At 50.1% G+C, this 22,605-nt stretch overlaps 1 protein-coding gene across 16 annotated transcripts in view; it reads right to left on the bottom strand.

Annotated features, from left to right (window-relative positions):
• Positions 1-7,747: 7,747 nt before the first annotated feature.
• ARNT2 (aryl hydrocarbon receptor nuclear translocator 2) overlaps positions 7,748-22,605 on the bottom strand; it is a 185,419-nt gene continuing 170,561 nt past the window's right edge. For 11 of the 16 annotated variants that reach the window (XM_064366132.1, XM_021674386.2, XM_021674380.2 and 8 more), the window contains exons 18-19: positions 13,981-14,143; positions 7,748-12,105 (exon numbers count right to left, since the gene is read on the bottom strand). In XM_064366132.1, coding sequence (XP_064222202.1) covers positions 11,817-12,105; positions 13,981-14,143 — 452 coding nt within the window. In that variant the 3' untranslated portion in view covers positions 7,748-11,816. Of the gene's footprint in view, positions 12,106-13,976; positions 14,144-22,605 lie in introns of all 16 variants that reach the window. The other 5 variants (XM_021674392.2, XM_021674387.2, XM_021674388.2 and 2 more) reach the window with 3 other exon arrangements.

Below are 22,605 nucleotides of genomic sequence, written 5' to 3'. Positions count from 1 at the left end.
CGGCACGGTATACGGAGGCTATTCCTGCTGCCTGAGTAGAGGGTGGGCAGGGAAGGATGGAATAATGAGAATGGAATATCTATAGCGTAATATTAAAGCATTAGCATATCACATAAATAAAATGAATATGAGGAATTTTATGCATTTTGCTTTTCCTTCTATTGAGTAATTTCCCTATCAGTAAGTCCCAGGTCAGGATGAATGGGTCAGTGCGTATATACAGGTCTGAGTGACTTATAATCTATTCTAGTACTAAATGAAGGTCAGAAACTTGCCATGGTCTTTTCCAGGCCTCGTGGGACCAATGAATGCTGCATTGCTGAGATCAATCGTGGCCACTGAGTAGAGGAAGGTAAGCACACGCAGGTCCCATTTTTTATTCTTAGGACACTCAGACAATGCCACCGCCTCATTCTTCAAGGCTAAGCCCAGCTTGGGTAAGCACCTAAATCAGGAGCATTTATTTATTTAGAGTTTTTTTTAAAGATAGAGTCTCGCTCTGTTGCCTAGACTGGAGTGCAGTGGCTGGATCTCGGCTCACTACAAGCTTTGCCTGCTGGGTTCAGACAATTTTCCTGCCACAGGTTCCTGAGTAGCTGGGATAACAGGTGTGCGCCACCAAACCCAGCTAATCTTTTTTGTATTTTGGTAGAGACAGGGTTTCACCGTGTTGGCCAGGCTGACCTCAAACTCCTGACCTCCAGTGATCTGCCCGCCTCTGCCTCCCAAAGTGCTGGGATTACAGGCATGAGCCACCGCGCCCAGCCTGGAGTCTTTAGATGTGTACAGTGATCCTCGAACACCCTGAACATCTGCTGACACAGTAAGAAGTGGAAGGCCTGGTGTAGCAGCTATGTCTGTAATCCCAGCACTTTGGGAGGATGAGGTGAGAGGATTGCTTGAGGCCAGGAGTTGGAGACCAGTTTGGGTAACAAAGCTAGACTCCATCTTTACAAAAAGATTTAAAAAAAATCAGCCAGTCCTGGTGGTGCACACCTGTAGTCCCAGCTACCCAGGAGGCTGAGGAAGGAGGACTGCTTGAGCGCAGGAGCATGAGGCTGCAGTGAGCTATGATTACACCACTGCAGTCCAGCCTGGGTGACAGAGAGATGCTGTCTCTAAAAAAAAGTGGCCATCTGAGCCTGCCCAGCTACTAGACTGCCAGCTCTCTGCCCATGCTGTGACCTCTTGACCTCCACCTGCAGACTCAGCTCGGTTTCTGCAGCCATCAGGTCAACTTGTGGCTTGTTCTGCCCATGAAGCCTGTTTCTGAGACCCAGGCATCACCTTGTGATCTAGGGCAGCAGTCAAGGTCACATCTGCTTCACGATGTCTGGGTCCTCATCTGAATAACCTTCAGGACATTAGTCCTCAAATAGAGACCCTGGGTCCTGCCTCTGCCTTGCCACTGGACTTGCACTCGTTGGGTCCCCAGTGACTCCTAAGCTCCAAAGCCAATGGACACTTTCAGGCTGGAAATTATTTTCCAGCTGTGTCATTTGACACTGTTGATGCTACTTCCATAATACCTGTCTGTGGAAAAAATTATAGTTCCCTTTTGGCTTTCTTGAGTTTTGAAAGTGAGTTCACATCACCATGGCCAGAGGATACAAAGGAATAAGGAAGTTGGAAGAAGGCTTTTTTTTTTGAGACAGAGTCTCGCTCTGTCACCCAGGCTGGAGGGCAATTCCTTGGCTTCTTTGATTTCTTTGACTGCACCAACGTGAATTTCTTGGCTGTGTAAGGTGTTAAAAATGAAGTGAAGGAGAAGGGGAAGGATGAATGGAACTTCTCTGTACATTTCCTTGCAACCTCCTGTAAATCTCTAATTATTTCAAAAGAAATTTGTTTTTAAATGAGGTTTCAGTACAGTGTAAATCCAGTTTATTTATAAATTACAAAATGCTCTTCCCACTGAGCACGGTGGCTCATGCCTGTAATCCCAGCACTTTGGGAAGCCAAGGCAGAGCATTACCTGACGTCAGGAGTTCAAGGCCAGCCCGCCCAACATGGTGAAACCCTCTCGCTACTAAAAATATAAAAATTAGCCGGGCATAGTGGCAGGCACCTGTAATACCATCTACTTGGGAGGCTGAGGCAGGAGAATCACTGGATTCCAGACAGAAGTGAGAATGCAATATATTTTATTGTAAAACCAAAGCAAAAAAAAAAAAAAAAGGAAGGAACTCCCTAATCTTCGTCACTGAGCCCATTACCTTAAGCTGTGTGGATTCCTACTTTTGAGAACATTGGGTCTCCCCTGGTTTCCTTTACACAGGCTTTGTTCCTTTCTTTGCCTGAGGATTGCCGAAAAGAAGGCGGCCTCACTGGCTTTAGTGATTTATGACTACGGCGCATGTCCCGTCACATTTCTTCACTGCCCCACTTCCTTAATTAAGTCGTAATTCCTGCCTTTTCTTTGTCTCTTTTCCTCTTGCCTCCACAAACAACAGACCTGGGGGGCAGCCTTTCTGGAAACTTCTCTCCTGCCTCCCATTTCCCAGTGAATCATATTCTAATGACAGAGATCAGTGCAGCTAGCCTTCGGCATCCTGAAAGCCTCCCTCTCCACTTGAGGTCCCGGCTGCTTCCCCCACCTAGGGTGAGGCATCCCCCCGAGCCTGTCCTGAAGGTTGAGGACTGATGTCCTGAGCCTCCTGTGAGCCCTGCATCTTCTCGACCTGTGCAGTTGTAGGGTGGGGGTGGTGGCAGTTGAGAGTGCCTGAGTTCCTAGAGAACAGGCCTGAACCTCCTACTTCATTACTGTCCTTTGGAGGTTTAAATGTCATGGGTCCAGTTTTCCTTAAGTGATTCCCTCCCCGGCATGGGGAGGACCTGCTGTGTGGTGTCTCTCCCAGATCGGCTGACTTTGCTTCCTGTTCATGTATTGTTCCAGCTCACGCACTGTCATCCCTGCTCATCCAAATGCTTCATCGGGAAGTGACGCATACTTTTCCTTGGCCCCCACTTCTTCAGCAAGGATGTCTGTAGCTGCTCCTTGCTCTCCTGGATATTTGGTTTGGGCATCCTCACTTCTCAGACGGAGCACCGGGATTCCTGTCCATCTCTGTGGAAGACTTGGCACCTGGAACCTGCCTCACCCCTTGTGTGTGAGGTGGGTTGAATGATGTCCAACCTCCACCCAATTATGTCCAAGTTCTAACCCCTGGCACCTGTGAATGTGACCTTATTTGGAAACAGAACTTTTGCAAATGTAATTCACATCTCATCCCAGATCATCCCAGATTTAGGATGGGTCTTAAATGCAACGGCTGGCGTCCTGATAGAGAAAAAAGAGGAGAGCATGAGACAGCGACACAGGGAAGGAGGCAGTGCAAAGGTAGAGGCAGGGGTGGAGAGGGCAGCTGCAGGTCCAGGGATGCCCAGGCTTGCCGGTAGCCTCCAGAGGCCAGGAAGAGGCAGGAGCCTCCAGAAGGTTCCAACCTTGCCAAGACCTCGATTTCAAGCTTTTGATCTCCAGAACTGTGAGATAATTTTTGTTCTATGAAGTCACTCAGTTTGTGGCAATTTGTTGTGGCAGCCTGAGCAAACAAAGATGCCGGGCATATTCGGATTCCCTAGAGGGACAGGACTAATAGGATAGATGTATATATGAAAGACAGTTGATTCAGGAGTATTGACTCACATGATCACAAGGTGAGGTCCCACGATAGGCCGTCTGCAAGCTGAGGAGCAAAGAAGCCAGTCTGAGTCCCCAAACCTCAAAATTAGGGAAACCAACAGTGCAGCCTTCAGCCACAGACTGGCAAACCACTGGTGTAAGTCCAAGAGTCCAAACGTGGAGTCCAAAGTTCAAGGGCAGGAAATATCAGCATGGGAGAAAGATGAAGGCCGGAAGACTCAGCCAGTCCAGTCTTTCCACATTCTTCTGCCTGCTTTATTCTAGTTGTTCTGTCAGCTGATTAGACGGTGCCCACCCAGACTGAGGGTGGGTCTGCCTCTCCCAGTCCAATGCCTCAAATGTTAATCTCCTTTAGCAACACCCTCACGGACACACCCAGGAACAATACTTTGCCTCCTTCAATCCAATCAAGCTGATACTCAACAGTAACCATCACACCAGGCTTTTTCTGTCATGGTCTCCTGACTGGGGCACCAGCAGCAGGCTGAGCACTGGAGGCTGCATTCTTGGGGCAGCACTCCAGGGTCTCCACCCAGAGCCCCTTCCCTTTCTCTGCCGAAGGGACCAGTTTTGGGTTTCAGCCACTCCTTCCTTCTCAGGGTCCTCAGAGGGTCCGATGAGGCTGCCAGAGTCTTGTGTTGATTTTCCTTACGGGAAGAGCAATGTTGCTCTCTTCAGAAAGGTCAGCCTCAAAGACTCCAGATGCCTTTCAATGGGTAAATCACCAGGTTGGACTCATCTTCCATTTATGGTGTGGATTTAAGCAAAGCACATGCACTCGACCTGGCCAGGCTTTTCGGGGTCAGTGTGGAAGGTTCGTTCTCCACAGGCCTGGTGAGTGGAATTTGATAGAGAGGGCTCCTCAGCTTCTTGTAGGATATTTGTGAGTCTGATTCCTGGCCTCGCTCCTACAGAAAGCCCAGGCTGAGAGGAGCTTTTCTCTCTTGCTAAGGCTTCTGGGAAACAAAATGAAATTCTTCAGAACATCAAAATCCCCCTTCCTCATCTGAAAAGGTGGTCTCCATTATCAATGAAACCCCCTTCAGACTTCTGTGGTCTTAAAAATCCTACCAGCTTCCTCCTCTCCAAGACTCTGACCTTCTCAGCCAACAAAGACTGGCATCCTGGGGAGGGTCACCGAATGTCCTAGTTTTCCTGGGAGTGAAGCATTTCCTGGAATATGCCATATTTACTGCTAAGACTGGGAAACTCTAAGTGTGAATAAATAGGGATGGGTCTCTCTCTCTAGTCCTTGCAAAAATTGATATATTTGAGGACAAAGTCTTGTTCACATCTATAGTACTAAACATTACTAAAATAATATTTGGATTGAAAAGTAAAACTTAATTTCTTTGTATCTATAGCATTTTTTTCTTTTTTTGAGATGGAGTCTTCTCTGTCACCCAGGCTGGAGTGCAATGGCACGATCTAGGCCCACTGCAACCTCCACCTCCCAGGTTCAAGCGATTCTCCTCCAGCAGACTCCCAAGTAGCTGGGGATACAGGCATGCACCACCACACCCACTGATTTTTGTATTTCTAGTAAAGGAGGGGTTTTGCTACGTTGGCCAGGCTGGTCTTGAATGCCAGGCCTCAGGTGACCCGCCCACCTCAGCTTCCCATGGTGCTGGGATTACTGTATCTATAGCTTTTAAAAGCACACATGCTTATGGTTTTTTTCCTGATATTTACATGGTAGTGTTTACAAGCTCTTATTCTTTATATAGCTGCAGTTTAGTGATCGTTACAACAGTCCTGTCTGAGGCTGGGCTCTTCAGAAGTGGAATCTGAGAAAAATTGGGTAAAAGTGATTTATTTAAGGAATTCCCAGAAAAAAAAAAAAAAAACTAGGAGGGATGTGGAAATTCCATCTGCCACCACCTCCATCCCACAATTGCACAGAACATGCAATACACAAGGAGGCTCAGCTGTCCCCTAACCCGAGGGAAGGCTCAGGGAGACATCTCACTCCAGGAAGTAGACTGAAAAGAAAAGACGAAGCAAGGCAAAGTTTCCACAGAGGGTAACTGTATCTCAATCCCACAGGGATGCTCTTGTGAAAATATGTTACAATGTAGAGATGCCCCCATCCAGGAGCAAGGAAGCTGGGGCATTGATGCCCCTGCACCCATGAGTCATTGGCAACGAGCTATTCTTCGTGGGATGTAAAATCCTAGGCACCCCTGGCTCTGCATGCTTTGGCCAAGTAGGATCCAATACCTTGAGGACAGTCTTTCAAAAAAGGAATTTGGATTCTGGTGCCTGAGCAGGAAAGCAGAGAGCAGGTGTGGGTGAAAATAGGCAGAGGATCCCATGGCCTGCTGGCAGCATCTTATGTCTCTCCAGCAGAAGAGCAGAGTCCCGGGGACTCTGTGGCCTGCTCAGCAAGGCTGTGCTCTCTCAACCTTCCCTGTGTCCACAACCTCATTAACATCCAAGGAGGCTGGGGCCCTTGGATCCTGGATCGGTGGCATCTACAGGATCACTGGGCCCAAGTTGTCATGAGAACCTGCATTCCATCTTGGCCCAGGCACAAAGCCCAACCTTTTGCCTCTTTTCCATTTCTTCTTTATCTACAGGCCATCTGCCTGAGACACGCCGTGTTCCCGTCAGATGAACGCAGGTGTCAGGCAGGGGCCACTCAGGCGACAGGAATCAGCACTATACTCACTGCTTCTCAATTCTTCCCATCTGCCGTTCATTCAGAATCCTTTATAAGCCAAGGATTCAGGTTAAATGCCATCTGAGTTTCTATGAACTAACTACTCAAACTCTTTGACCATTTTTCTATTGAGTTCTATTTTTTTAATGGACTTTTAGGAATCTTTCATATATTCTGAATACCACATTGTCGGGTATATAAATTGCAAATATTTTCTACCAGTTAACTGTCTTACAGTTTTTCAGGCTGATTTTTTAAAAAATTTGGTTCAAATGTATGAATATTTTACTTCATGGGTCGTTGTCTTTGTGCCAGGTTTATGAAATCCTTCCGAGACTTGATTTTAAAATATATTCTCCTAGATTTTTTTCTAAATGTTTTACACATATTGCCTTTAGCACTGCGATGCTTTCATGTCTGTAGAGTTTGTTTTTCCTACAGAGATGAGAGTATGAAGATTTCCTTTCCGACATGCTTCCCTCCAGCACCATTTACTGGAAGTCTAGCTGGTCCTGTGATTTGTAATGCTGACTCTTCCAGTCACCTTCTGAATGTCTGTGGATTTCTAAGTTGTTTGGTGTGTCCTTCCACGATCTATTCTTCCATCTCCCTGCCAACCTTACATTTTTTTTTTAAGACAAAGTTTTACTCTGGAGTGCAGTGGCTGAGGAGGAGGAGGAGGAAGAGGAACTCTTGCTGTCTCGGGTGGCAGAAGAGGAAGAAAACCCACGTCTAAGTGGTCCCACACAGTTCAATCCCATGTTTGTCAAGAGTCAATTGTATTTACTAGAGACATCAGCATATTAAAACACGAACTTAATTTTGTGAGCATTAAAAAATAAGAGTGTTTGAAGAGGACAATACATACAGGGTTTTGGACTGAAATCTGAGTTCAGTATCCTGGTTCTGCCATCTCCTTCCTGTATTTTCTTAACTTCTTTGAGTCCCAGCTTCTCCATCTGTAAACTAGGGAAAGTAACTACATATCAGATTTGTATCAACAAAAATAGCATTTGTAAGGAAGCTTCTAGAGAGCCTTGCCTAACACTGATAATCAAGAACTGTGAGTTTCCTTTTATTATTTGTTTATGCATTTTCTGTTGGTTCTAATGCAATATGACTGATATGTTAGTTTCCTTTGTTTGTTTCGTTTTGAGACAGGGCCTGCTTTGTGGCTCAAGCTGTCCTCAATTACCTGGGCTCCAGTGATCTTCCCACCTCAGCCTCCCAAAGTCCTGAGATTACAGGCCTGAGCCACTGCACTCAGCCCTAGTTTCCTTTTGTATCCTAAGAAGTTAACCCTCCAAAAGGGTCACTCTTTAGTACAATGTACACCACAGCCTTTACAGATTATGACACAATACAGCCGTAGGAGGGAGGGTAATACAAAGGGCAGGTTTCAAGGATGGTTCAATTACAGACTCGGCCTGGGCCATTCATCATTCAGAGCAAAGTTGTTTTTATTGTAATGAAAGTTTAAAAGGCAGTTACATTAGTTACACATATACACAACTGACTTAATAACTGTTAGTCATAGAGAACATTCAAGAAATACAAATGATGATTTATCCACAGCACAGTTCACATCCATAAGAAGAAAGAGAAATGGTTAAGTGCTTAAACTGTCCACTGACGCTTATGAAATCTTTTTCTTTTTCTCTTAAAGGAAACTGAGACCGTTAGATGAAGCAAGCCGTCCTGTTCCCGCACAGCCCCTGAAACCTCCATTTGGCTACTTTCAAAGTCAGTGCGCGCAGGCTCGGGCCCGTTGTTGACCATCACACCAGCTTTGGCCACACCTGCGTGGGGAAACGTGCCTGCACCACTGTGTGGCGCCTCCCTAAGCTGCCCCAGACTCCAGACGAGGAAAAGGTCAGTGTCCAAGTGGCTCGTGGCTCCTTCTTAGCACAGGGGGTTTGGTGGGGAATGACCCCTGGGAAGCTGGGACATGGCCACTTAGGCCAAACCCCCATTTTCTGGTAATATAAAGAATGTTTCTATTCTGACTTGTTATTGGCCAAAGCTGTTCAGCTGCTGGCTTCTTCCTGTTCACGTGGCAGGTCAGAATCGTGATGGAGCAAGATGAGCCCAGACAGGAGCGTGTTCACGTTCCTGCGTAGCTTACGGGCTGGCCAAAGTGCGGCCGGGAGGGACGAGACCACCATCCATTCCCCGGGGCTGGTTTCTCTCTTGGCTAAAGCTAGGAGGACACCGATGTTTGCATGTGTGGCTAATCTGGAGAACGCACAGTCACGTCAATGACACGGAAGAGTCAAACTCCCCGGCGTGAGTTCCTTAACGACCGGGATCCCCCCGCTCTCTGCAACATGCACTTCACAGGAAATAACAACAGTGTGGAGTTTGTATGTTGGAGGGTAGAGCAGAATGTGGCTAATTGCGATGGCTCTGTCACTCCCTGAAGCCAAAACTAAAAACTGAGGGGAGTGATGCACGGGAAGAGGGTTCTAGAACCGTCCTTGGCCATCCTGTCGCAGTCACGGACTCAGTCCTGATGGAGCCTCGCTGTGGCTGCACCTGTGTCCTTGCTGACGGCTAGGCTTGTCACTGTCCAGCCCTCTTCCGTGGGAAGCTGTCTGCTTGCTTGGTCTAAGGAAAGCCAGTTGAAAGTCTAGTAGTTCAGACTAGGTGTGAGCGAGGCAGTGAGTCACAGAGTGCCTCTCCCCTTCCTAATCCAGCTTCGAGCCGTCTCCAGTCAGAGACGTATCTGCCGGGCATGGGCTGAAGGGCAAGCAGACCACAGGGGCCATGAGCACTCTGGCCGCCGAGGCTGGGCAGGACTGGCATGGGAGGCTCTTCTGCGAACCGGGATAGATAAGCCCTCTGGGGCTTTAATTCTTACTCCAGTTTGTCTCGAAAATCCTTGGTGAAAACCCTTGGGGCATCTGTGGTTCTCCCAGTCCTGGGCTTCCCCTCCCTCACCTCTATTTTCTTATGGGCCCCATGATGGCTTTTACAAATCTCAAGCAAAAAGAGGGGTCAGAATGTACTCAGATTCCCTGCCTGTGCTCTTAGGACAGAGCTGAAAGGCAAGGAGGCTGGGCCTCCTTAGTCATAATGCCTCCCCATCAGCTCTGGCTTTCATTCATCCGTGAATCCTCACCCAAGGGCCAGGAACTGAGTTCACTGCACCCCGAACCCCTGTTTAGTTGGGAGAAGTAGATGTTGGGAGCAAGGATCCTCTCCCAATCCTGCTGCATCCCCTCAGTGCCCAGCACAGCTCTGGATACAGGGCAGGTGCACAGTCAATTTGTTCACCTGGGCCTGTGTATGCACCTAAGAAAAGGCCCCAACTTTCCTCCAAGACACAGAAGGCAAGTACAAACATAAAACCCCCAAAACTTCCACACTCACAAGCTAAATGCTGTAAAAAGTCTGTTTTCATTTCACTGAGAAACACTTCTTTGACCCAAAACCTATTTTTGTGCCTTTCGTTTGAGGGGGAGGGAAATAATTGTGCCCATGGCTTGGGGCAAGCTCAAGGCTGCTGGCCCCAAGGGCAGGGCAGGCAGAGAAAGGCCCATTCTGGAGCTGGCCCTGGGAGGATGTACAGGGTTTCAACCACCTGCCACTTCCCCAGAAGCAAGAAAGCCTCTGAGGTTGAGTGAACACCACAGGCATTGACACTGGAGACCCAATCACTACTACAGACAGAAGGCTCTAGAAACTGCAAAGTCAGGGTTGCGTCAGGGTCTAGAACTGCAATCATGCACAGCTGGCTACCAGTCAAAGGCGTTTTACTGAGCAATGTTTGACTTTTGTAGGTGAAATCTCCCAGCAACACTGAGCACGAGGATCTCCCCGGCCAGACAGGGTTGGGGGTTAATGCGGCGCTTTCAATGGATCACAGCAAACGTTCTCCAGACTCCTTCCTGCATGCTGTGCTCACTCCACTCTCAGGTTCCTAGAACCAGTGCCGCTCTCCCTGGGCCTGCAGAATCTGGGGGCTGGGATGCACGGGTTGTTTCTGAGCATTTGCCCTACCACGCGACATCTGCGAGGGGCTGCCTGAAGGACTCTGGGAGGGACATAAGGGCTTTCCCAGAGGGTGGGCCCCTCCACCTGCCCTGCGGCAGCCACGATTCCTTTTCTACCCTGTGGGAGTCAGTGGACTGATGGGCTGGTGATGAGAAACAGGGAGGGGGCATGATGGCCACGAAAGGGAGGAGGGAGCCCTCGCTAGTGTAAGGGGTGTCGGAGAAGGCAGAGCTTCTTGAAAACAGGGGGACGGTTTTCAAAGGGAGGAGGGAGCCCTCGCTAGTGTAAAGGGTGTCGGAGAAGGCAGAGCTTCTTGAAAACGGGGACGGATTCTTACACTCTCCTCAAATCCAAGAGAAGCATAGCAAGCCAGGGATCACGGGCTCAGAGGTCAGCCAGGCAGAAGCTTCTAGAGTCAGCTCTTGTTCCTGTCTTGAGACCACCGGAGAAATTCAAGGCCAGTAGGTGTGTGGCAGAACCAGAAGTGGAACCCAAGTCTTCTGCCCCCGAGACCTGGCCTCTGTGCCTCCCAGAGCTGCTATTCCTCCAGTCGGGCTGAAGATCGAAGGCTCAGGTACCGGAGGAGAGTGTTTCACAGTGCCCATGTGAGGAGGCCTGGGCATCCTGCCCTGCTGTCTACATCTGTACGGAAGGGCCAGGCCTCTGACTGCAAGGTGTGCCGTCCTGCAGGATCTGGGCAGGCACAAGGTCCCACTCTGCCCAGTGGCGCAAGGATGAGACATGTCTACGTGGAATCGGGGACACAGTTGTTCAGATCCAACTGGGAGAGGGGTGGGTGCTCCTCTGGGGCTCCTGTGGAAGGGGCTGCTTCCTGTAAGAGGAGGAGCTTGAATCTGCACCAGGGGCTTGGACCAAAGCACTGACCTATCCATGTGAGCATGTCCCTAGCTGTGCCTCCTGGTGACCCTGCTGAAGTGCCAGCCCGTCAGCCCAGCTCCCAGACCCTGGGCCGAGCATCTTCTGGTCATGGCCGGTGCTGCTGAGCTTGGGGACAGGGCCGCACATTTCAGCTCTTTACATACTCTGGATTCTACACACTCAGGCTGGCCACACACGACAGACACAAGGCACAACACATCCATCAGCACAGAAAGTTCATGTCACACTGCACAAAGCACACACGTCCCACGGCACAATGGATGCACACAGACCAGTGGCGCTGAGCGGCGGGCGCCTCTCTGTCTCTGTGCTTCTCGGCTCCAGTTGGCAGAGCAAGGGCTGTGCACCCTGCTTGCCTGTTTTTCCAGCCTGCCCCCGGAGCCCCATGCATCCAGCAGAAGTGAAAAGCAAGAAGGAACCTGCTTTCAGCATCCTGGGCAGGCCTGTGGTGCTGCTTGGTCACTCTGGCATGGGCTGAACTTTTGTGGGTATAAATTGTCTATTAAGAGATTATTCACAACCAAATTTAAGGACCCAATAGGCTCACCTCCTGAGCACACACAGACAAAATACAATAAATACAGCTGATCCCCAAATGTCTGCCAGGGCCCCTGGTCAGTGGCCGAGTAGCTGTGGCTGCAGGGGAGTGGAGCGATGACGCGCCTGGGGACACACCGTGCGGGAGATGGCTTCTGGTGGGGGGCCTGCGGCAGGGCAAGCAGGGTGAGGGTGGGCCTCGTTCACACGGGCGTCGACATCACAGTATGGGTGGCACTGGACAGCGGGAGCCTCGCTCTGCCCGCAGCTACTCAGAAAACGGTGGAAACATGCCAAGGTCGGCAAAGTCTTCGATGTTATAGTTGCCAGTCCCCTGGGTGGGATCTCCCGGCATGGGCAGCATGTCCTGCAGAGGAGAGGCACAGAGAGCCACAGGGGGGTCAGCTCCTCTGTCCCTGCACTGGCCATGGCCCAGGAGCCCCGCCTGCACTCACCCTCATGGCCATCTCTAATTGGGCAGCCCGGGGTCCTTCCCAGCCTCTGCAGGATGCTCTGCAGGGGTCTTCCAATGTCAGAGACCCTGGGAAACTGTCCTCCCCAGGGAGCTGTTGTGACAGCAGGTAAACGGCATCAGGATACACCCTTTGTCTATCTAAGCTTGAATCAGGGACCCAGGGTAGACGAGAGCCCCACTGGCGGGGGGACCCCAGGCTGGCCCCAAGCAAGGTGCACGTAGCAGATAGCAGATGGCCAAAATGCAAGAGAAATGCGATGCAGAGCAGGGCAGAAGGAGCGTGTGTGTGGAGGCCAGGGTGGCCTGTCTTCCACGTGTACCTTAGCGCAGGGACAAATCACTGAATGCTTAGATTTCAGTTTCAACACGCCTTTCAAGTTCTCTGGGCCTCAGATGACCCCTCCAGAAAATGGGAATAGCACTATTTCAGTTTCTTACAGCCAGTTCCCCAACATGTGTTCTGTTGAATTCTCAGCCCATGTGATACCGTGTGAGAAAAGAATTCTGTGGACAAATAAGTTTGGGAAACAAGGCGCACTCTGCCTACCTCCTAGAAATCCACAGTCCTCATTCGTGTAATAAAAGCTCTGGTAAGTCCTGCAATAAAGAAACTTAACAACTTTGTTTAACCAGTGTTTCATAAGCTTATTTGGCCAAGAATTCTTTTTGGCATTGTGGCCATGAAGATCCCTGTCAGGAAATTCTGCCTTATGGGGCTGCTGTGGGGCTTCAGAACGGGCAAGGAACGAGGCCTTATAGAAGGAGGAAGGACGAGAGAAGGCTGAAGTCAGGGAGGCAGGCGAAGGCCTGGCTGAGGCATTCCCTTGCACATTCACAGAATGCTGCCCTGAGTGACATCTGGGTCCCAGGCCTTTGTCTGTGAAGATGCAGCTGACCCTGGCAGCTTGGGATGAGGGCGGGCGGGGCCAATGGAGCAGTGATTCTTGAGGAGGGGTTACAATTCTGGGAGTCTCAGAACCCTCCCGGGTTCCTGCCCTCATCGTTGTTTTACAGGGCAGGCCTGGGGCATGAAGGAGGTGCCTGGGCTCCTGTTACAAGGACCTGGAGGGATGGGCCGAGCTCTTGGCTGAGGGGCAGTCAATGGGCTTGGACCTCCATTTGAAGCTTTCCAGTAGGAATGTCTCTGTCTGAAAGTTGAGCCAAGGAAACCCACAAGGGGCAGGGCCCTGCTCTGTGGGGCTGCAGTGGTGCCATTGCAGCCACACGGTCTGCTTTAGGCACGAGAAATGGGCTAGAAATGTCTCAAATAATGGAGAGTTGCAAGGTGCCCAGGTAGCCTCAACCAGGGATTGTCCCTGAGCTTAACCAAAGAGGAGAGCGGAGCCAGGGCAAGGCTGGCACTGAGCCAGGGCCTGGGTGTGGATGTAATCCCGATCCTGGGGGCCACGGTGGGGAGGAAGAGGGTCAGCCAGTGACAGGTAGCCAAGGCTGGAGGCACCTGCAGCTCTTAGGAGAGACCCCCTTCGGCCTTGGCTTTGTCCCTTTCCCCCGGAGAGCTCTGGAGTCTGGGGCAGGGAAGCGTCTCCAACTGCAGCATCCCTTATTGTATGGCTTAGCTCACAGGCTACACAGGCCCCTTCTCCTTCCCGCATGCACCTGACGTTTCTGGCTGGGTAGGATGGGGACTTCTACTCCTGGACTCCCTCTAGCCCAGGCAGGGCCAGAACTCACGATGGCTATCGGGCAGGTGGTGGTGCGGCAGAGACCGAGGGGGAAAGGAAGCAGAGAGAAGGCGCCGGTACCTACGAGAAGGCGGTGCTGGCTCGATTTACCTGGAACACTTCAGTCTGACCGGGCTGCTGGTGGGAGTGCTGCTCACCGCTCTGCTGACCATGGTGCTGGCTTTGCCACTGCGACCAGACCTCCGAGGGCCGCCCTTGGAACTGCCCGCTACTTTGTCCACTTTCAGCTGAAAGATCCGACATACAGGACACTTCCTTTAAAAGCCATCTCGTGGTTCCGTGAGAACTAAGAATCACTGCAGCTGGAGGGCTCCCGCTTCTGAAAGGAAGACATGTGCCATCCCAAGCTGGCGGATCATTTGCTATCCTCGTCTTTTTCACTGACTGGTAGAACAGAAATGGAGTGGATCAAGGAGACACAGGAGCCCTCTGCCCAGTGGTGCAGGGACTTGGCCAGAGCCACCCTGATGAGGTGCTTTAAGCGCTGGAGCTCTCCTTGCACTTGGCAACTGTGCATAAAGGCCTCCTGTGGGCATCTGGGGGCAAGGGGCATGTCTGTGGGATGCAGAGCGTGGGGTGAGGGAGGGTCTGCCCTCGGCAGTATGGTGCTGGCACGAGAGGAAGACACGCCTGCCTCCCTGCTCCTGACTCCCTCTCGGTCCACAGAATGCCCTTTAAAGGCATCTGGCCCCACTAGAGAAGAGCCTCACCTCGGCATTCCTTGAGAACTGCCAACCTCAGCCTCCCGAGCCGCTCCTCGGAAGCCATACATGCATGATATGAGGTCCTCCTACACAGCCACGCACCACAGTCTTTTCCTGCCTGGCTCTTTGGCAGAGTGTTTTCTTAGCATCAGTTTGTTTGAGGGCGAAGAAATTTGGGCACTGGTCAGACAAGATAAGATTCCTCTGTGGGAATCAGCAAATTCATTTATAAATGAGAGCCACTTTGCTTCTGTCTGCAGTTTATATATATAAAAAAAAAATGCCAATGGAAGAAACAAAAAATAGGAAACATGAGTGGAATTTTGTTTTACATGTTAGAAACAGAGTCTGCCTCCATTGCCCTGGCTGGAGTGCAGTGGGGCGATCACAGCTCACTGCAGCCTTGAACTCCTGAGCTCGAGCAATCCTCCAGCCTCAGCCTCCCAAGTAGCTGGGACTACAAGCTGGTGTCACAATGCCTGGCTAATTCAAAAACTTTTTTTTTGTAGAGATGGGGTCTGGTTATGTTGCCCAGGTTGCTCTCAAACTCCTGGCCTCATGCAGTCCTCCTGACCTGGACTCCCAAGTGCTGGGATTACATGAGTGCCACTGCGCCTATCCAGTAAGTGGAATTTTGTGCAAAACATTTTTGAGATTCAACCAAAGAGGAGCCTTAACAAAATACCCTTCAAAGAGGATACCTTGAAGGAACATCAAAAATCTTAGAAATTATTTTTCTTGTTTCAAAACATTCGGTACCATTTTGGAGATAATGGGCTCTCTATCAAGCTGTAGGTGGCAAGACAAGTCCCATCTTGTCCCATACTACTCCTTCCAACGGTCATGCTGGCCACAGGCAAGCCTCACGCCCCAACCAACGCACGACCTGGGCGCTGCATTAATGTGAGGCCAGGTTAGGAAGTGTTCAGGGAGAAGGATCTCGATCTCTCTCTCTCTCTCTCTCTCTCTCTCTCTCTCTCACTCTCACGCATCCACCCATATATAATGGGTAAGACATAAAGGGCTTTTATAAAATACATAAGGTTTCTTTAATGCCTTACTATTGGTGCTTTTCAAACTCTGCATGATGACAACAGTTGGTAAAGAATTCTGTAAAATTCCGGCAGGGTACAATTCCCTTCCTCAGCATAAGAGAGATTTAAACCTACTGTGCACATAGAATTCTGCCATAAAAAAATTCATCTGTCAATGTGAAAGGCCTTTTCCTAATCATCCCACACAAGACTCCAAGGGCCGGGAGGAACTCGTTCATAGAATCGTGTCCACTGGTCTCATTAACTGGCTCAGCAGAGGGCAGGCCGGGTCCATAACTGTGGCAAAGTTAAAACAGCAGCATCACCAGCTGGAGCCACGAGGAAAGTCCCACCTGACAGGCACCTGCCCCGTTCTGGAAGCCTGCAGAGGCTGAGCACAGGATGGGGCCTTCAGTGGGTCCATGCTGCTTGATGGCAGGGTGGAGGGACACAGTCACCTGTGCTGAAGGAAGGACACGGCAGACTGGGGAAGTGTCCTAACACATTCAGGAGATGACCGCCATGTAGGGTCACCCAGGATGCTGCTCCGACGGTGGTTTCCTGTGGGGGCTGCCCATCACAAATCAATGCCCTCAGCCCTTCCTCCTTAAGGCACATACCTGCCTCTTCTTCCCTTTGCCGTCAGCATTTACAGCCACACACACACACACACACACACACACACACACACACACACACAGACGGCGTCTTCCCTTTTCCCTCCCTTCTTAACCCTGCGCAATCTCTCCACTGCCAGGCCCCACTCAACAGCATTTGAAGAGTTCCCATTCTTCTCAATCTCTCTTGAGCATCCAACACCCTTGGCCAGTCTGTCTGGAACTGCCTTGTTGGCTTCTAGGACTGAACTTGCTTTTGCTTCCATTACTGCTTACACTGCTCTTTCTCCTGTGCCTCCCGGTCCTTACTGTAAGTGACCCTGTCCTTGACATGTGTTGAAAGCAGGGGTCTGAGTCAGGCCTTCCCTTTTGTCAACAAGCAAGAAGAACATAACCTCTTTGATTCTCATGAACTGACTCATTCATTTATTCATTTGGCAAATATTTCCTGAGCTACTGCTCTGACGTGGGCTCCGTGCTGACACTGTACATACACTGGAGAATAAGATCGTTCCTCCCTTGATAAGCATGAAGCGTGGCTGGGAAAGAGAACAAGCAGGTGATTCTGCACGGGTGAGAGCTGCTGCAACAGAGTCAGCAGAATTAGAATAAAAACCCTTATGAGGGATACCTAACTAGCCATGGCAAGCAGAAAAGGCTTTTGAGATCTCAGATGACACCAGAAGGGGAAGTAGTAATTGATCTGGTATAGAGCTTGGAGGTGAGGTTGAAAAGAACTCCAGAGAAAAGACATGACATCAAAGAGGGCTTGTTTCATCCGAGCATCTTCCGTTGGCTCAGGATGGAAGAGGAACAGAGTGAAATCAGGCAAGTCATAAGAGGTGAGGCTGGAGGGTACGCCAGGGGTCAAGTTCCAAACCATCAGTGTGACTGAGTCTGGGGACAAAGAAGAACCACTGAAGGTTTCTAAGCAGAAGCAGGATGCACACAGATGTGTTTGCTTAGGAAGGAAACGGTCCATGGGTAGGTGGACAAAAAGAGAGGGAAACAGACCAACCGAGAAAGGAATGGGGTAGACAAGAGGAGAGGGACGCAGCCAGACAGGAGGAGGCCGCTGCAGCAATCCCTGCAGGAGGACTGACGGTGGCTCAAAACACGGAACAAAAGCCAGCTGGGGAGCAGTGGGTGGATTTCAGATGTGATGGAGAAGGAGGTGCCTAGGCTTGGTGACTGATTACTGGCTGTGCTGAGGGGTATGAGTGGGAAGAGCTAGGGAGGATAAACTCATGTTTCTGGTGGTATTGACAATCCCAGCTTCTCTCTCAAGCTTTGGCTCCATCCATCCCTGCCTAGAGGTGCATCTAGGCAGTATGAAGACACCTGAAACTCTTCATGCCTACAGCCATCACCTCCCTGCCTACAGCCATCGCCTCCGTGCCTACAGCCATCGCCTCCCTGCCTACAGCCATCGCCTCCCTGCCTACAGCCATCGCCTCCGTGCCTACAGCCATCGCCTCCCTGCCTACAGCCATCGCCTCCATGCCTACAGCCATCGCCTCCCTGCCTACAGCCATCGCCTCCGTGCCTACAGCCATCGCCTCCCTGCCTACAGCCATCGCCTCCATGCCTACAGCCATCGCCTCCCTGCCTACAGCCATCGCCTCCGTGCCTACAGCCATCGCCTCCCTGCCTACAGCCATCGCCTCCGTGCCTACAGCCACCGCCTCCATGCCTACAGCCATCACCTCGCTTCCTCACACAGTCTGGAGGGAATAACACAAGCACAGGCTCGTTCCCCTCACGCCCGCTTCATGTCTCATCAGTGCTGAGTCTGCTGAGTCCCCACTCCTCGATATACCATCTCTCAGCCTCCCCCCCGACCCCCACTTTCCTCCATTCTCACTGCCTCCACCAGTGCTGAGTCATGGCCACGACCACTGCCCCCATAACCATGCAGCTACTGGGGTCATCTCTCTCCAGCAGCAGTCTGCTGTGTATATGCGGTAACATTCATGTTCCTTAGAGTTATCATGAAGGTCCCTCACGATCTGGAGCTATTTGTAGCCTCATCTCCCACTTCATGTCTAACTTCAGCCCTTCTCACCCTAGTCACATGACAATATTTGCATGTCCCCCATGACGCCATACACAGTTACATCTCTGTGCTCCTGCACATGTGTTCTCTGTCATGTGCATCCTTCCTCTTCTCTGTGCCTAGAGGATTCTAGTCAGGTTCAAAGCCCTAATCAAGGGTGACCTTGTATGACTCCCCGTCACTGTCTCCTCTAGCTTGCCTGTGGCCCATCACACTATATTGATTTACTCCAAATTGTGAGGACTTGAGGCCAAGGACTATATCTATGCCTCCCCCAGGCTTTACTGAAAATAGTGCCTGGAATACAGGAGTCTTCATTAAGCACTTGCTGAGGGAGGGAGGGAGGGAGGGAGGAAGGAGGGAGGGAGGTAGGGAGGGAAGGAGGGAGGGAGGAAGGAAGGAGGGAGGGAGGGACAAAGGGAAGGAGGGAGGGAGGGACAGATGGGAGCAGGGAGGAAGAACATGAACATTCCATAAACTTTTATTTCTATTTGCATTTGCGGTTTCCTGGGTAGAATGAAGGGAATAATGGTTAGAGGAAGATTAGCTCTCTATTCATATTTGGGGTACTTGGTTCTATTAATTACATATATAAGATTTCAGAATAAAAATTCTTAATGTTTTGCAAAGGGGAAAAATCAATGAACCAGATTGTTTGGAGATAGTCAAGGAAGAATTCTGGGAGCACTGAGCATATGCACATGAGTCTTCACTCTGACTCTGAGAGCCAGGGGCCCATTATCCACATTTTTCAGATAAGGAAACAGAGGCTCAAAGATACCAAGGAATTAGCCAACTCATTTAGCCCACAAATGCCAGACCCAAGGTTTGAACCTAGGTCTTTCTGACCTGAAGGAACACATGCATTCATTTGATGCAGTGTTTAAATTGAGGGCCTACTCTATACCTCATTCTGGGTGGTGTGTTGGTAATACAGTGGTGGTCAAGCCTGGCCACTGAGAAAGTCACTAGACAAGCAGAACTGCTATGAGCTCCTACTCATGAAAGGGAAGTCCAGGCCGCCAGGGGAGGACCTGGGCGTGGGGCCTCACTCAGATCTGTGTCTTTCTAAAGGAACTTACATCCAATCAGATGACCTGAAGGGTGAGTTCACTGGCCATGTGCTGGAAGCGATAAGGGGAAAGTCCTCTTTTCAGCCTCTGCTACTGAAAGTTTATTTATTTTTTTCTCCTGAATTGTACTGATGACCACACTGACCAGATAATGAGCAGGAACTTCAACATAATCTCTCCTGGATGACAGAGTGCTGTGGGTTCTTAACCTAAACCTGACTGACCTGGGCTGCATATAAACGGGGAGCAGGGGCTTCCTGTGTCCCACCCCCACAGCGTACCTACAAGCCTCTTTCTGGGGAAGAAGAAGGACCAGTGGTCACCAAAATCCTTCTATTACTTTATTGTTCCAAAGCTACCTACATAGTTATAAACTACGAGCTGAGTTCCAGCCATGCTGTGTTTCTCTCTGGTGCTTCCTGAGCACGGGTGAGGCTGCTACAGCCCTGGCTGGTGCCTGAGCCACTTCCCAGCCCAGACAGACTGTGTTATGGGCCGATATCCACCTGGGCCAGCTGTGTGGGTTTGCAGACCGCTGGTCAGAATCTTGAGGAGCTTGTGGGTTTGTAGGTGGTAGGTCTGAGATGATATCTTCCTTTTGTAAAAACTTGAAGCTCAATGGCATCATCTTCCTCTCATTAACGTTTTTCCTTGTGAAATTCAGCTGATTTGAAAATTGCTGTGACATTCAAGGCTCACTTGAAGTCTTGTGCGGAGGTCCTATGTGGCTGGGTTTAGCTCAGTGGTTCCCAGTTGAGTGACTTTGTACCTCCCCCCACCACACCGGAAAACCAAGGGGGACATCTGGCAATGTCTGGAGACATTTGTCATTATCCTAGACAGAGGAACGCTGGTAGGTAGAGGCTGGGAGATGCTGCTGAACACCCTATAAGGAACAGACAGTCCCCCACAACAAAGAATTATCCAGCCCAAAATGTCATTAGTGCTGATGCTGAGAAACCCTGCTAGATAGTTAACAAAGTGCACCAAAAGGCAGCTGGTTCTCTTACAAATGCCTTCTAGGCAAAGAAAACCACGCCTTATGGCAAGGATCACAGCCTTCCTGAGCCTTCTGGCTAAGACCTCACCTTTTCAACACTAACTAGTATTAGGGATGGAGAGGTCTATAATTCCCCACAATGCACTGGTAAAAATGTCTAGGGCTGAGCTTTGTGGGCAGGAGCTGGGGAGGAAGAGGGCGCGTGGTGTCTGCAAACATTTCAGATCATGGCGATCCTACCGGCTCCTGCCTGTGCTTAGCCTGCCGTGCTCCCCTCTTTCAAATTATGCCTTTCATTTCTCACTCCAGATGTTTTTGGAATAACAAATTCTATTTTTTTCTTTTTCTTTTTTTGAGATAGAGTCTCACTCTGTCATCCAGGCTGGAGTACAGTAGTGCAATCTCAGCTCACTGCAACCTCCAGGTTCCAGTGATCCTCCTGCCTCAGCCTCTGGGGGAGCTGGGACCACAGAGGCATGCCACCACATCCAGCTAATTTTTGTATTTTTAGTAGAGACAGGGTTTCACCATGTCGGCCAGGCTGGCCTCAAACTCCTGGCCTCAAGGGATACACCTGCCTCAGCCTCCTAAAGTGCTGGGATTACAGGTGTGAGCCACCACGCCCAGCCTGGAATAACAAATTCTTTCAGTTGGATAATATGGGCTGGGTGGGGCAGGCTGGGATGGACATGACTCTTTCACAAAAGGGCAATGTGTTTGGAATGTGTTTCTTGAGCTAACATGTTCATCCCCAGAATTGTTAGTTTATCTGCTGTGACCTGATTTAAGCTGTATCGACTTGATCTGACTTGGGTCATGCATGGATGAATTGCTTTAGAGATCTCGCCCTAAACTGAGAAGCATGTGGGGAACAAGGAGCTATGGACATGCTATTGCCAAGACCTTAGTCTGGAAGCATGCTACTAAGAAAATAATGGAACTTAGACCCTATGTGTGTATATGCCACACTCGGAGCAAGTCAGGGAATGGAAACCTGGTCTACGGCAGCACCTTTGAGCCATTTCTCTTTGAACAACCTGTGTGCTTGGCTCCCTGCATTTCTCTAAGAAACAAGGTCATATCAATGAGCAGATGCCTGGAAGTAGTTGAGACCAAAAGAAAATGAGCAATTTGAGGACTCAGGTCGTATACATTTTTGCCAGTTATCGATTTATTGCCTCTTAGCTCTAAATCCATCCTTCTTTGGCCTGCTTCACGATACTGAAACTGCACCCTGCAAACATTTCTACTTTGTCGGCGAGCGCAGTGTCAGGCTTGGTCAACAGAGGACGCTGGAGAGACAAGCAACGTACAGCAGCCAGTGGCTTCTCTTCCTGGGTCAGGTGCTTCTGTGCTCCTGCAGCGTGCCTAGCAGCCCTGTGCAGGAGGCCAGGGCGCTCCCTCTCAGGACATTTCTCTACCACCCGGAGGCGGCGTCCTGTCAATCAGTTTTACCTGCGGGCACTCCCTGGGGAAATGTTGGCCACCCGGCGGATGAGTTTGTAGACCATTTCTGGTCCATCTGCAGCCCCTACTGAGTTTCTCAGCCAGCTGGCAGCCTGCTTTACAGACACATTGCAGTCCAGAGGTCCTCTGTAGTGTGTCACCAGGACAGATGCACATTCTCCAACAAGAGCTGAACCTCAAGTTCTGTGGGGTGAGGTGTTCTCTTCCAAGTTCTTAGCTCGTCTTGTGTGCTTTCCCTTAGCCTAAGAGGGAGAAGCTGCTGCCCAGGTTTAATAAGCCTGTATTCCTCAGGGTCCTTCTTTACCACCTTTTTTAGCCAAAACACCTTTAAACTTTTCCTGTTCAAATTACTGGCATGGTTTCTGTCTCCTGACCGGGCCCTACAGGCACTTTCCCCACTTCCTTCGTTAAGGGAATAAATGCTTGGATTTTTCAGGGCTTATGTAAAGGGATTGTGTGGTTTTCTAGCGGATGCTACATTTCAAATGGCTAGGTTTTTGCTGTGACTGGACTCAAATTGAAAATGAAACTAAGACTGGAAACACAAATATGAGAGCAGTAAAGCTCAACATAACTCAAAAGGCCTGAAATGGAAGAAAGGCTTTGTCTTGACTCCTGAAAGCTCGTAGAACAAACCAGCATGTGTTTCACAGAAAGGGCTGAGACCCAGGCAGGGCCGTTGTTTCTCATTCAGTGTGTAAACTAGGTCTGCAAAGCTATCCTGAGGAGTCTGCTACA

The sequence above is a fragment of the Aotus nancymaae genome, unplaced genomic scaffold, assembly GCF_030222135.1.
Source record: "Aotus nancymaae isolate 86718 unplaced genomic scaffold, 86718_ANA_hifiasm-v0.15.2.pri h1tg000064l_0, whole genome shotgun sequence".
Classification (NCBI taxonomy): Eukaryota; Metazoa; Chordata; class Mammalia; order Primates; family Aotidae; genus Aotus; species Aotus nancymaae.
Note: the sequence above shows the minus strand (reverse complement) of the source record. Positions and strands in the feature narration are given on the sequence as shown.